Source organism: Artibeus jamaicensis, unplaced genomic scaffold, assembly GCF_021234435.1.
Source record: "Artibeus jamaicensis isolate MK-2021 breed Jamaican fruit bat unplaced genomic scaffold, CSHL_Jam_final contig_233, whole genome shotgun sequence".
Classification (NCBI taxonomy): Eukaryota; Metazoa; Chordata; class Mammalia; order Chiroptera; family Phyllostomidae; genus Artibeus; species Artibeus jamaicensis.
In genome coordinates this window covers 44,151,959-44,165,522 of record NW_026521486.1, presented here as the reverse complement: position 1 = coordinate 44,165,522, position 13,564 = coordinate 44,151,959, and the positions used below count along the sequence as shown (strand labels likewise).

At 36.1% G+C, this 13,564-nt stretch overlaps 1 protein-coding gene across 1 annotated transcript in view; it reads left to right on the top strand.

Annotated features, from left to right (window-relative positions):
- Positions 1-13,564, top strand: part of ADAMTS20 (ADAM metallopeptidase with thrombospondin type 1 motif 20) — a 165,952-nt gene that overhangs the window by 95,897 nt on the left and 56,491 nt on the right. The window contains exons 20-28 of the mRNA XM_037162336.2: positions 437-647; positions 784-948; positions 1,451-1,615; positions 2,747-2,866; positions 3,493-3,600; positions 4,341-4,505; positions 5,246-5,536; positions 6,251-6,412; positions 7,656-7,832. Of these exons, the coding sequence (XP_037018231.2) occupies positions 437-647; positions 784-948; positions 1,451-1,615; positions 2,747-2,866; positions 3,493-3,600; positions 4,341-4,505; positions 5,246-5,536; positions 6,251-6,412; positions 7,656-7,832 (1,564 nt within the window). The remainder of the gene's footprint in view (positions 1-436; positions 648-783; positions 949-1,450; positions 1,616-2,746; positions 2,867-3,492; positions 3,601-4,340; positions 4,506-5,245; positions 5,537-6,250; positions 6,413-7,655; positions 7,833-13,564) is intronic.

Sequence of the window (13,564 nt, the reverse complement as noted above, 5' to 3'; positions counted from 1 at the left end):
CTGCTTTCAAAGGTTTTTTGGGCAAAACTTAGGGTTTCTTGACCATACCTCCAAAGCCACTACCAAAGGCCAGGGTCAGTAGGCACAGCGCAGGCTCCCTGTCTGTAGCTCTCACCAGACCAGCTACATTGTTATGTATTTGGAGAGCAAGTTAGATTTACTTGGGAAAAAAGTGGTATGTCTAACAAAGTGCTTGTACCATCTGAACACACAACCCCTCTGGGCCTCATATGCTCAGCTATAAAATGAAAGTTTGGGATATATTGTGTCTAAGCACTTTTTGTATTTCTAATTCAGTGATCTATAAAATATTTTCAGATGGCTTGTTCATCAACTCCAACACAATTTCGAGAATTGAGTTGTGTGCATGAGTTCCTCTGAATTTGTCTTTACATCCCATTAACTGGCACACCTCAAGCGTAATAACTTCCTTTAGGTGGCACATCATCGGCAAGAGTGAATGTTCATCCCACTGCGGTCAAGGACACAGGTCCTTGGATGTGCACTGCATGAGGTATTCCGTTCACAAAGGGCAGACTGCTCCAGTAGATGACCGCCACTGCAGTGACCAACTCAAACCTCCTACCCGAGAACCCTGCCACGGTGCCTGTGTGTTAGCAAGGTGGCATTATTCCGAATGGTCCCAGGTACAAGTGAAAACTATTACTTAAGAAAAATTACTCTTTTTTCCCCCTAATTATATATTTGTTACTCTAAAGTATGCTTGTGTTAAGTTTATTTTCCTGTTCGTTACCACTTTTTTTTGGTTTGTTTTTTAATAAGTGTTCCAGGAGTTGTGGAGGAGGGGAAAGGTCTCGAGAATCTTACTGTATGAATAACTTCGGCCACCGTCTTGCTGACCGAGAATGCCAAGAGCGTCCCCAAGGGACCAGAGAGAATTGCAATGAATTTTCCTGTCCCAGTTGGGCTACCAGTGAGTGGAGTGAGGTAACATTGAACACACGAGGCTTAGAACTCTCATGATAATGTGTAGGAAAGCTTTGTGGTATAATGCTTTGTGTACCTCAAAACTATTTACATTTTTTAAATGTTTTGTGAATAACTCCATTATCAGGCCAATAAAAATTAGTAAGAGGTGTGTTCTTGAAATATTTATAGTATTTGGCTAACAATGACCTTAACTTGTGTTTAATCTATAATCATTTTCATAAGCAAATCCCACTGTGCACAATAGCCTGAGATACATACAAATTCAAAGGTTATTTTTGTACCTTTGTTTCTAGGACACACAGATGTGGCACTGGGATTCGGGCAGCAGGTTGGGTGGCTCATCTTATCCAGTGAATATCTCTGGGGGAGTGAAGGGTAAATGCCTTTAGGGGTGGTCTTTCAACTGTACCTTCATATGCAAATTAACCATTGTATCATTTTGTAAGGCATTGTACTGATTACCATTGAAAATAATGGTCAGTTGTGTTCTTTCTAACAGTGCCTGGTTACCTGTGGAAAAGGAGCAAAGCAGCGGCAGGTGTGGTGTGAGCTGAATGAGGATCATTTGAGTGATGGCTTCTGTGATCCGAGCACCAAGCCTGAGTCTCTGAGACCCTGTGAGCTCCACACATGTGCTTCTTGGCAAGTAGGACCGTGGGGTTCTGTGAGTATATGATAAGGGTGTTTCTGATTTAATCCATCTTTGCCAAGCAACACCAACACTGTGGTATAGTCATTCTTTTTGTGGATGCAGTTAGATGTGGATTGGTTTACTGGAAAATCACCACTGAACTAGTAAACCCTATCTGCAAAATTTTCTCACTAGTGCTATCAATTTGCTCCAGTAAACATTTCAGCTTTGCTTTTGGATTTACTTTTGTTGATGAAAATGCTACAAGTTTTATGCTTTCATCAGTGTGTTTATAAATATTTTCATGTTCCGTTTCTAAATTATCTTCACTGTGTTTAGAATAGGCATTGTTTAGACGTTTTGCCCCAGGGGAGGCAGGAATCTGCAGGATGAGCAGTTGTCAGGCTGGATGAGGTGGGCAGTTTATTACCCTGTGGGAGGCTGCCACGGTTGATGGGAAACGTTCCCTGGTTGTCGCTCTAACTTTGTCTGCATGCCCTTCCTACTTTCTCTCTGCAATTTACTGAGCTCTGGCTCCTGGCCACTCTGAATGAGTGATGTCCAGAGTGCCCTGTCCTCAACAGCCCCGCTCAGCTCTTTAAACTCATATCCAGGGTTTCTTTCATGGAGTCAGTCCATCTCAGATTTGGACTTCTGCTCTTTCTGCTGCCTTTTCTTTTTCCCAGGATTATTCTTTTCCCAAAAAACCCTGCCATCTCATGAGGTGCCTAGGGTAGGACAGCTTCAGTTTTATTATTTTGCTTCTAGTGATACTTTGGGCTTAATTTGTTCTGGGACCCACCTGTTTCTCTTTGTGGCCAACTAGGGTATCCGTAGACAGAGGTACACCAGGTGGATTTTGAAAAGTATTTAGTTCCCTAAATTCTGTTTACTCTGGCTCCAAGTGTCAGATCGCTACTGATACTTGAGCATGATAATGTTTTAAAGATAGGATAATAACTGTCCATTTTAATTTCAATATTTCATTAGTATTTTCATATATTCGAATCAATATATACAGCAAAAATTTACTAATATTTAGTCTGGAATCTAGTGTAAAAATGGAATAAAAAAACTGAAAGTATATTATTGACTATGTCTTCATTAAACATTTATGCAATTTTGAAATAATAATGGTGTTTGACATCTGCTCACGTTCTTCAGTGCACAGCCACCTGTGGACACGGGTATCAGATGCGTGCTGTTAAATGTGTCCACGAGCTACTTAGCGTGGTGTTGGATGACAGAATGTGCCATGGAGCCAGTCGCCCTAGTGACAGGCAGGTAAAGGACATGTCTCTGTGGATTGTAAAAGAAAGATTTGTGATATAGGAGGATTATCGATATGTTAACATAATTTCCACATGTATTTTCCCACTACCTACCTTAAGAACATGTATGCATGCATGCATGTCAGAGAGCTTTTTTTGTTCACAGTTTTGCCCAGTTTGTAGCTTTGGTAATGATTTTTCCATTTTTTACCTGTCTTTGGATCCCTCCTTAAACATGTATTTCCATCCTTTGAACTGCAGGACAATATCTATTCTGAATATTATGAACTCTTAAAATCTCTCATATTATTTAGGGTAGTGTCTGTTCATTCAGAATGTTTCAGTTCAGTGATATTTCTGAAGACCTATTGCTCTTTTCCTTTTCATCCATCAGACAAATGACCCAAACTTGAAGATTCAGAGACACACTGTGATCTTCAAGCCCTTGACATTACTTTGTACTTTAGCTAGGTGGTGGCAGGGGTCAGGGGGGTGGGTAGGATGGAAGGGAAATACATACATTGTTTGCAACTGTTCTTGAAATAGATATGTAGAAGAATAAATGAAGAATAGGGTATAAAATACATCAGGGTGATTCGTTAATTCCTGTCTTATGAGATCATTTTTTCTTTTGAATAGGACTGCATAGTGACACCTTGCCCAATGATCCCTAACATTGGGGCCACTTCCTTACCAGCTGCTCCCATGGGAAAGCTAGCACAATGGCGATATGGTTCTTGGACTCCAGTAAGTGAATTTATTTAAGAAGCTACAGAGGTTCTATTATTGGAGGCTTCCAGACATCAACAAAACGCTTGCTACAAATTTGTCAAATTAATGTCTGCATTCATTCTCAGGTATCTTGATGGTGTGGAAGGAGTTTGGGGTTTAGAATTAGGCGATGTTAATACCCAAATCCTGATGTGCCATTCAAGAACTCTGTGTCTCTGGACAAGAAACTTAAGTTTTCTCGGTCTATTTTCTAATGTACAAGATGGGGTTACTATATCACAGGTTGTTATAAGAAGCAGATGGGATGAGGCTGATAAAAGACATTTACATGTTTTTCTAAACTGAAAGCTTTGCTTTGACCATATGTCATGTAGATTTCAAGGCTTTGCATATTCTCTGAATAGATTATGGGTTCATATCTACTCTATTAGGTCTTCAAAGATATTTTAAATATCTTAAGACTCACTTACATAACATGCTTTCTATATCTCTAGTTTTGCAAGTAACTAATGGGTATTCTAAGAAGTTGAGTGTTTTTTCTTCATTGTTGTCAATATTTGAGTCGTGAAATTTATGGTCTAAACTGAGTGGGGTCTTCACTGCTCTGCCATTGACTCAGAAGCAGTGCCAGGTAATGCCATTTACAATTTGATTTTTCAAAAAACGTCATGTTTTAGAAAATTGAGCAACAGCTGTGTGTAAGGGAATTAGGAGCGGTACTATATAACACCTTGGTATAAATCCATATTTTTAAGTGCTCTGCGTCTTGTGGAAGAGGTAATCAAGCCCGCTACGTGAGCTGTCGCGATGTTCACGATGGAAGAGCAGATGAATCATATTGCGCACATTCGCCGAGACCTGCTGAAATCTCTGTCTGTTTTAGCCCTTGTGGGGAGTGGCAAACAGGGAGTTGGTCACCTGTAAGTATTTTTATGAGAGGAAAAAATAAAGTGAAACATCTAAATATAATTCAGTACAAATTGGCAGGTACAAAAGAGTCACAGGGGGTGTAAAGTACAACATAGGAAATTCAGTCAATAGGGTAGTAGCTCCTTCTCCTACCCTTTGCAACAACATGGATGGAACTGGAAAGCATTATGCTGAGTGAGATAGGCCAGGGGTTGAAAGACAAATACCATATGATCTCACCTTTAACAGGAAGCTAAACAACAAAACAAAGCAAGCAAAGAGAGAAGAAAACAAAGACACTGAAATAGAGAACAAGGGGACAGCGACCAGAGGGGAGAGGGAAGGGAAGTTAAGGGGAAAAGGGGGGAGGGATTTGGAGGAACAAATAGGAAGGACACAGGGATGAGAACTAAGGGGGGTGGAAATGGGAGGGAGGTGGGGAGCACGGGGCGGGGGAGGCTGGGATGGGAGAAATAGATAAAAAAACTGTACTTGAAAAATAACTAAATAAAATTTTTTATAAAAGCTAAAAGAAAAAAAATATTGTAATACGATCCACGGTAGCAGGTAGGTTCTAGGGTAGTTGAGGGGTATCACTTCGTAAGTTATACAGATATCTGACCACTATGCTGTACTTCTCAAGATAATACTGAATGTTAATTATAATAGAAAAAGGAGAAAGTAAAAATAGTTGATATTTAGTGATGTTGTAGTTTATTACATTACAAATGTCATCTAAATTTGTGATCAGTGTTCAGCTTCCTGTGGCCCTGGAAAAGCAAATCGACAAGTTTTATGCATCAGGTACCACCAGCCAATTAATGAGAACTACTGTGACCCTGAAGTCCGCCCTTCAGCCGAACAAGAATGTGAAGCGCCAGCCTGCCCGCCTGTGTACAGCCACTTTCCGAGCCTCTCTGAGCAGCCAAACCATTTTCCAGGCAGGAATTTTCCATTAACTCACAAACCCGAAGACGGTGAAAAGTGGGGGGCGCACCCATCCATCAGAGGAAACCAGTGGAGAACAGGCCCATGGGGATCAGTAAGCCCTCTTTATTCCCTTTCAGTAATTCTGTAATTTTGTTATATTTTAATGGATATGTATGTCATGACATCAAATGCTTTCAATGCCAGATTTATCTGGAGATCAATAGTTTGAATCTTACAGGGATTAAGCAAGTTTTGATACAGGTAACAAGTCCCTAGAGTTCATATTGAATTATACACTATTGTGACATTATGCTTACAGAAGAATGCCCTTAAAAACAACCAGGTTCTAGTCTATTATAATAAAAGCAAAAGAAAAAAATTTTAAGACTGCAAAGATTTATGAAAAAATCAAACCTAGAAAGTGATAGCAATGCAGCAAGCTGGTGTAAATCATGCTAAACTACAGAGGATACAATTTATTTCATGTTTTACATGATGCTAATGACACAAAATAAAACCTCAGGTATAAAAGTTAAGTAACAGCACTATTCATTGCTTCATGTTGAGACCTTCAAACTTTCATTCCTTGTACTCAATACTTAGGACAAAGGTGAATTGCCTGTTGCAAGCTTTAAAACATCACCTTGTCATCAACAGATTCTAATAAGCCCCTAGTAAAACTCAAGTGTTGTGACATATTTTCTGATGCAAATTATGTTTGCAGTGAGGGGCATTTTAATGTGGGGAGATTTGAGTCAAATACTAATGTTTCTCACCCTGTGACTTCACAATGTGAAACTGTGGTCTGTGTGTTTTGTGTTTTCAGTGTTCCAGCAGTTGTGCGGGAGGTGTCCAGCGTCGAGTTGTGGTCTGCCAGGATGAAGATGGACAAAATGCTCATTACTGTGATGCAGCCACCAAACCCCCAGAGTCAAAGCACTGTGACTCAGGACCTTGTCCACGGTGGGCCTTTGGAAGCTGGGGAGAAGTAAGTTATAGCATTTCTCAAACTGGTGGAGATTGGCATTCCTGAGGACCGAAAGTTGAGCACTCCCTACTGTTAACTGATGGATAACCTTACTTCACTATACTGTCCAGAAAGATTTGGTTTTGTCCTCCAGTGAGTAAAACTGTGTTCTTTTAATAGATGTTCTCTCATGGCAAATATCACTCACTTAGGGCAGGAAATATGTACTCTAGATTTTTTAACAAATCTAATAAGGCTAGCCAATATGTCTGTGAACCTAATACCTTTCTAATATTGATGGTTTAACTTCTTAGAAAATTGGATTGATATAGAGATAGAAAATTAGATTGACATATTGCCTATGTTTATATCTTACTACTGAACCATTCATTTGATGAATCCCTTAAACAGGTAGTTGATGATTATTGAGTACTTTCTTTAGATCCGAGCATAACTGTAGTTATTTTGGATATGAAGGTAATTTTTTAAATGGTTATAATGAATACTAATCTCACCTACAGTATAGATGAGGAAAAAATAAGAAAGACATACTGGTGTTGGGTGAATAAAATAAACCATCTAACTAAATTAGTCAAATATTTTTGCTTAATTATTTTTAGTACATATATTTTCTTCATAAGAAATTTAGAAATATTTTTCTAAAGATACACTTCTTACCAGGTGTTAATAAATATGAAGTAACATTTTTACTTCTGAATTTAGACATACTTATTGTGAACATTCACATAATATGAAAAATTATGTAGAGATAAGAACTTTTAACATATTGAAACATTTCCTGCCAGACATGTTCTGTGTTGGTCTAGAAACAGGGTCATACACTCATGCTACTTTCTTATCTGTTGCTTTAAGGTAATATATACTGAACATCTTTCTATGTTTATAAATTTAGATCTGCTTTATTAGCCTTCATGGCTACAGAAAAATCTATTGCTAGGATACCATCCATATTGTAGTTAATACTTATTATGTAAGTCAGGTTTCTTTTTGGCCTAACCTGCCAGGCCTTTAACTTACCAAGAGTCTATATTATAGACATGTGGATATTTTATTGAAATATCTTATGGTACTAATTCTCAAAATTTTATCTATTTTTTAAATTACTTTTTTTCCCCCAGGAAGAAATGTTGACAAAGGATAAACTTCAAACTGTAGCATTACTAATTATGTGTTAAACATTGAATGAAGTACTCTAATAGTCTCTTTAAAGCCACCTAGTTTCGGATTTTCTTCTCATTTCTAGTGTACACAAACGTGTGGAGGAGGAATGAAATCGAGGTTCGTGGTGTGTCAGTTTCCCGATGGGCAGCCGTCACAGGAGCGGAACTGTGCCAGCTTGGAGAAGCCCCCCAGCGTGGCGCAGTGCCACCTGCACGCCTGCCCGGATGGTGCGGCGTGGCAGCGGGGACCGTGGAGATCGGTACGATAGTGTTCCTGTTCTGATCATTTTTGTTTTGTCCTGTTTTACTGTGTCCCTGTTACTTCAGTTTCCTCTTTTTTTTAATAAGTTGTGGTGCTCACACTATGTTTTAAGGAGATTGTTGGTCATCTTGGCTTGTGTTGGAAATTTGGAAGAACAATCTATTCAATTTCAAGTACTGTAATATATATAATAGTTTTATATGTATTTATTTTTTACAAATGATTTTTGAATCATGGTACTATTCTAGTGGAAATATTTTACTCTGGGACGTTTTTGGCTTGCCCTATAATGAATCAGAAATGTTTGCTATTTACATTTGTATCTAATGTGAATATTGTGCTTGTAACAATGACAGATTAAGGCTGTGTCTTGTTTGAGTGTATAACTCTATGTGGCTTCCTTTGTCTGTCAATGTCCAGTAACTGGTCCAAAAGCAAATAACATTCTTTAAAAGCTTTCTTTTTATCATTGTTAAACTTAGTATTTTGTTTGGAAATATTAAAATATTATATAAAAGTAAGGATAGAGAAATTTACATACATAAAGTAAATTAATTGTTTACAGTTTTACATACATCATGAAAAAGTATGATTTATATAGTAATTTATATGAATATTGGTTTCTTCCACTGTGTGGAGTTACTATGTTTTGGGGATGTTTAAATTTTTTTATTTTTTGGAGCCATAGACAAAATTCATAAATATTGTTTGTGAATGGTTTATTTTTTTTTAGTATTTTTCAAGTACCCAGGCTTTGAATATTAATTTATATATATTGAAATTAGCATGTTGGACACTTTTGATATTTTAAATCAAGAATAACCAAGTATACTTTTTTCAGGTAAAAGCTGATTTGAGTCTATAATCTATTTATAATTACATTTATAAACCTAAACAGGTCTTCATTTAGAAAATAATTGTAACTCTGGTTTTATAGCCAACTATGATCTGCACACTTGTTTTTCTTTATAAAAGTCAAAGCTTTACAATGATATGTAAACCCAAGTTCCCACTTAAGCTTTTTGAAAAGTAGATCAAGTTATTATTCAGGCAAAAATTCATCTTTATAGTCAAAGTACGACTGATATGAACCAACAGAACATTTTAACTTTATAGGAGGATCTTTTAAATTGCTGCATCAGAAAACCATCATTTTGTGGGAATTAAAAAGACACACTTTGCCATAGAAAGCATCACATGTTTACTTCGTAAAACATTTACTGACCACCTACTATGCCCCAGGCATTGTGCTACAGAGGCAGTACAGACACCCAGCTCCTGTGGAGCTGACAGGCTAGTTGAAGTGGTTTGAAACACTAGAGCAACTCACCACAAAAAGGTGTTTTTTTTTGTTGTTACCCATCTTAGATTGGAAATTCACTTTCTCTTTACTATATCCCCCTGTTCTCTTTTCCTTCATTGATGGTTTTAGCTTGCAAACCTAGGTCTGAATAAGGCCATGGATTACCTTCTTGGAATTTTGCCCCAATTAGGAGAGCAGAGTCAGAACCACTCATTAGAGATTTAACTGTAATGGCATTTGTTTCTGAGCACAAAGGTTTTACTTTCTGTAAAACTCACTCATGACTTTATTAATTCTCAAAGCATTAAATATTTACTAAGTGTCTCCTGCATTGTGCTAGGTATTGAAATACCTAAAATTAAGTGTCTTTGAGTCAGATTTTTTTTATTTAAGGAACCAGCAGACTATGGCCAGCATATTGAATCTGGCCCACTGCCTATTTTTGTAAATAAGTTTCATTGGAACACAGTCATGCACATTGTCATGTATTATCTAAGGCTGCTTTGGCAATATAAAGCAGAGTTGATTAGTTGCAATAGAGACTGAATGGCCCTTAAAGCTGAAATATTTACTCTTTCGCCCTTTCTGGGAAAAGTTTGCTCACTTCTGTTTTATCTAACAAACTTTATAATGCTTTTTAAATTTAACATAAAATGTAATTATAGCATATTAGAATTAAAAAGTGTTCATTTGTGGTCAGTTTTAAATTTTTAACCCTTTGTTTAATATTTTAAAGCAATTTAAAGTTTATCAAACTTCCTATATATTCACTAGGGTATTCACACAATGTTTTTCCAGCTTTATTGAGATGTAATTGACCTACAACATTTACACAAGTTTGAGGTGAATGGCATCCAACTACATGTACATTGTGTTGGAGTATATCTGATACCATATTCCAGTATATTTGTGTAATGCCAGTTTTTCTATGTAAATGATGCCTCACTGAAAAACCTTGAATGATCGGTCAGCTCCTGTGCGTAGATGACTTTTTCAACTTCATTAGAAAAATGAACAAGAAAAACAGTAATCATCACAAATTACAAAATAGTACAACAGAAGTATGTAATTCACTTACTACACGTCTGTTCCAAAAGGAGTTCATTGAATAATTCAGTCTTTGCACTAGTGAAGAACTATCTTCATTTTTCTGATAAGTTGAAGGTGAATTTTAAAAATCACAAATGTTTATATCAGAATTTTTACAAACTTATTTATTTACCTTTTATATGTATAAAGTACATATATATCATTAGAGTTCCTGGATTTCTTATATGAAGAATTTTACTCCTTAAATTAGCCTTTTACATTAAAAGGGTTTAAGGGATCTGAAGTTTTGTAAAGGCCAGATATACTCCTTTACCTCTGTCAGTGTTGCTACATATCAGCCAAACTTCAGAATACCTCTTATTAACATATCAGGTAAATATTCTTTCACAGATCACTTTCATTTCAACAGGTGCTGTACACTAGATTAGAAAATGATGGATGTGTGTATATGTATGTATATACATGTACATGTATATGAATGACATGAAATTTCAGAAATGCTCTTTTCATTTTAAAGCAAAATTAAAATATGAAGTGCTAAATCATTAAAATGTAACTAAGGAGAAAGTTGTACATTTAAATTTTCATGTTGCAGAAAATCTTGTAATAATTTATAAGCATGATTAAAGGAATAAATAAATCTTAACCCACGTCTGTTAATTTGATGACAATTTTTTGTTATTAGTCAATGTAAAATGATTGTATTTTAACCCTTGCTTATTAATGACATGTGTTGTGGCTTCGTGCTTTGCATAATTCCTGTGTATATGTTGTATTTTTACCCCTTGGATTAATACGTGAAATGTTTTAAGTCACCAAACAGATCTTGTATTGTAATGAATGCCTATTTCCTTTTGGTGATATATTTTTCTTAAATAAGAGCTCTCTTTTCTCTTAATTAAACATTTAATTGTTGGATAGTACATGTTTTTATAATGTTAGTATATGTATAAGCTGCTGCTATTTTTCAGATAATTCTGATAGAAACTAATGTTGGTACTAAAAATATATGATTTTTTGTTTAGCTATCAATTTTAAAGTACTAGAAATTTATAGTTTCTTCTTAAATATTATAAACAATAAAAATTTATATTAAAATAAAGTTATTTAGTATGTTAAAAATAGATGTGCTGACGAACAAGATAGTCTTTAAAAGGTAAGTAAAGTTTTATTTTTCTCTTCTTTTACATATTTATAGTAAAGGATATTACACGTAACAAATGGTTCCAAAACATATTCTTTAAATAAATTTGTATTAATCTCTATTTTCTCACTAAGTCTAATTTAAATGAGTTACTTTCCCACATTGTTTGTATTCTCTGCATATAATGAAATAATATTTGGTAAGAAAAATAATGGTATTTCAGTGTCTGGGATTGATGATGATCCAACAGAAGAAATGACAGTATTTTTTTCTGGTAAAGATTTGTTTTGCACAAAAATGAGAAAATTATTTTTAAAAATGAAAGCTTGATACTGAACCCTCTTGATTCTAGCACCTTCTCCCCAAATGTCTCTTTTTAAAAGAATAGACTTCTGCAGTACTTTGTAAAATATATATCTATACATTAAATCTCCATACTATACAAAATCTAGTGTATATACTAAATACACACATACAGACTGCAACAGAAGCACTTCGAGGAATGAGTGTGCGGGTGCATCAAGCACCCAGTAAATCTGCAGTTTGTTGATTTTAGCAGCTTTGTGTAACAGAAGAACATTAAGGGGCAGAGAAGAGGGTTAGGCTGCTCCCTCCACTCGAGGTGGAATGCACTCAGAAGAAACCTGTCAGTCCTCCACTGCTCCTCAGGCCAGCAGCAGACAGGGGAGCCATGGAACATGCGGGGAGATGGTTCCAAGAAACTGTCAATCCTTTGTAAAGTGGACTGTTCAGTAACATGTTAAGTAATTATTTTCTTAAATTTGGAAAAGACACATAAGCATAATCATAGGTTGGACACCTGTTTTATTCCAAATTTATTATAGAAATCTTCAATGACTAGTGTTCTTTTTTTAAAATTATTTTTAGAGAGGGGAAAGAAGGGAGAAAAAGAGGGAGAGAGACTCAATGTATGGTTGCCTCTTGCATGCCCCCTACTGGGGACCCGGCCCACAACCCAGGCATGTGCCCTGACCAGGAATAAAACTGGTGACCCATTGGTTCACAGGCCAGCACTCAGTCCACTGAACCACACCAGCCAGGGCTAATGATTAATAAGTATTTCCATGTGTTTATTACCATATCCTTCTGTTACATTCATTGATGCTCCTTCACATTATTAACATCTACATATTGGGGATTGTGCTAGTCACTAGAGAGAAACCAAGCACAACTGTGTACAAGGAGTTCGCATTCAGCAGCGCATGTCAGTAAAGAGGTGGTCAGAATGCAGTGTGGCATTCCGCTGTCATTTCAGTACCAGCCATGTGATTTATAATATTGAAGACTCATAATATTGAGGGCTTAATAGATTACAATGATCTAAGAATTAGTAAGGAGGACTGTACTTGACAACACAATAATTCTGCCAATGAATCCTTCTAGAAGCTTGAACTAGTAGGATATATTCTATTGTAACCTGGCAAGAGATGAGTGGCATCCCAAGTCCCTGTGCTACCAGAACAGATTGGCCTCTGCCTGTTTGCAGCTGCTGCCTGTTTTGTACATGTGGATTTCATGCCTCACCAACAGGGAAAATATGGATGGATTTGTAGTCTTCCATAGACATGGTGCTCTGAAAATAATTTTGGAGACACACATGGTCCTCGTGGGTTTGAAATGTGTGACAGAAAAATTGAAGTAGATAATCTAATTAGTGATAGGGTCACAAATGAAGAGACTTTCTGTGAGTGTGATGGGGTAAGTAAAGTCAGAGAACAAAGTAACTCTAAAAAACATCCTGGTGTGAAATGGCGGTATGCTGTATTTTTCTTTATATTTGTATGTTATAATACACACACATACAGTATAAAAATATCAAAACATTGCTATGTTTTCATGGTTTTTCTATCTTCCCGTACATAATGTTTCTGAATGTTTAAGAATCTCTGGAAAAATATATTTAAATATTTTAGAACATATTTTAAACTATCAATGTGCTGTATGATGAGACTTTATATAAGGTATATAGGCATTGTTAATACTAGTGCACTTGGCTATCCTAAATTTTTAAATAATTTTGTGTAGTTTGAGAAAACGGTATTTCAGTTCCTATATAATTACAAGTCAAATATTAATATTTTTAAATCTATTGCTGACAGTTGCTAGACAATTGAATTATTTTTTTGATCATGTATACCTTTATTAATAGAAAGTTTTAAGCATGTACCCTTATACATTTTTACATTTATACATTGTAAACATACCTAATATA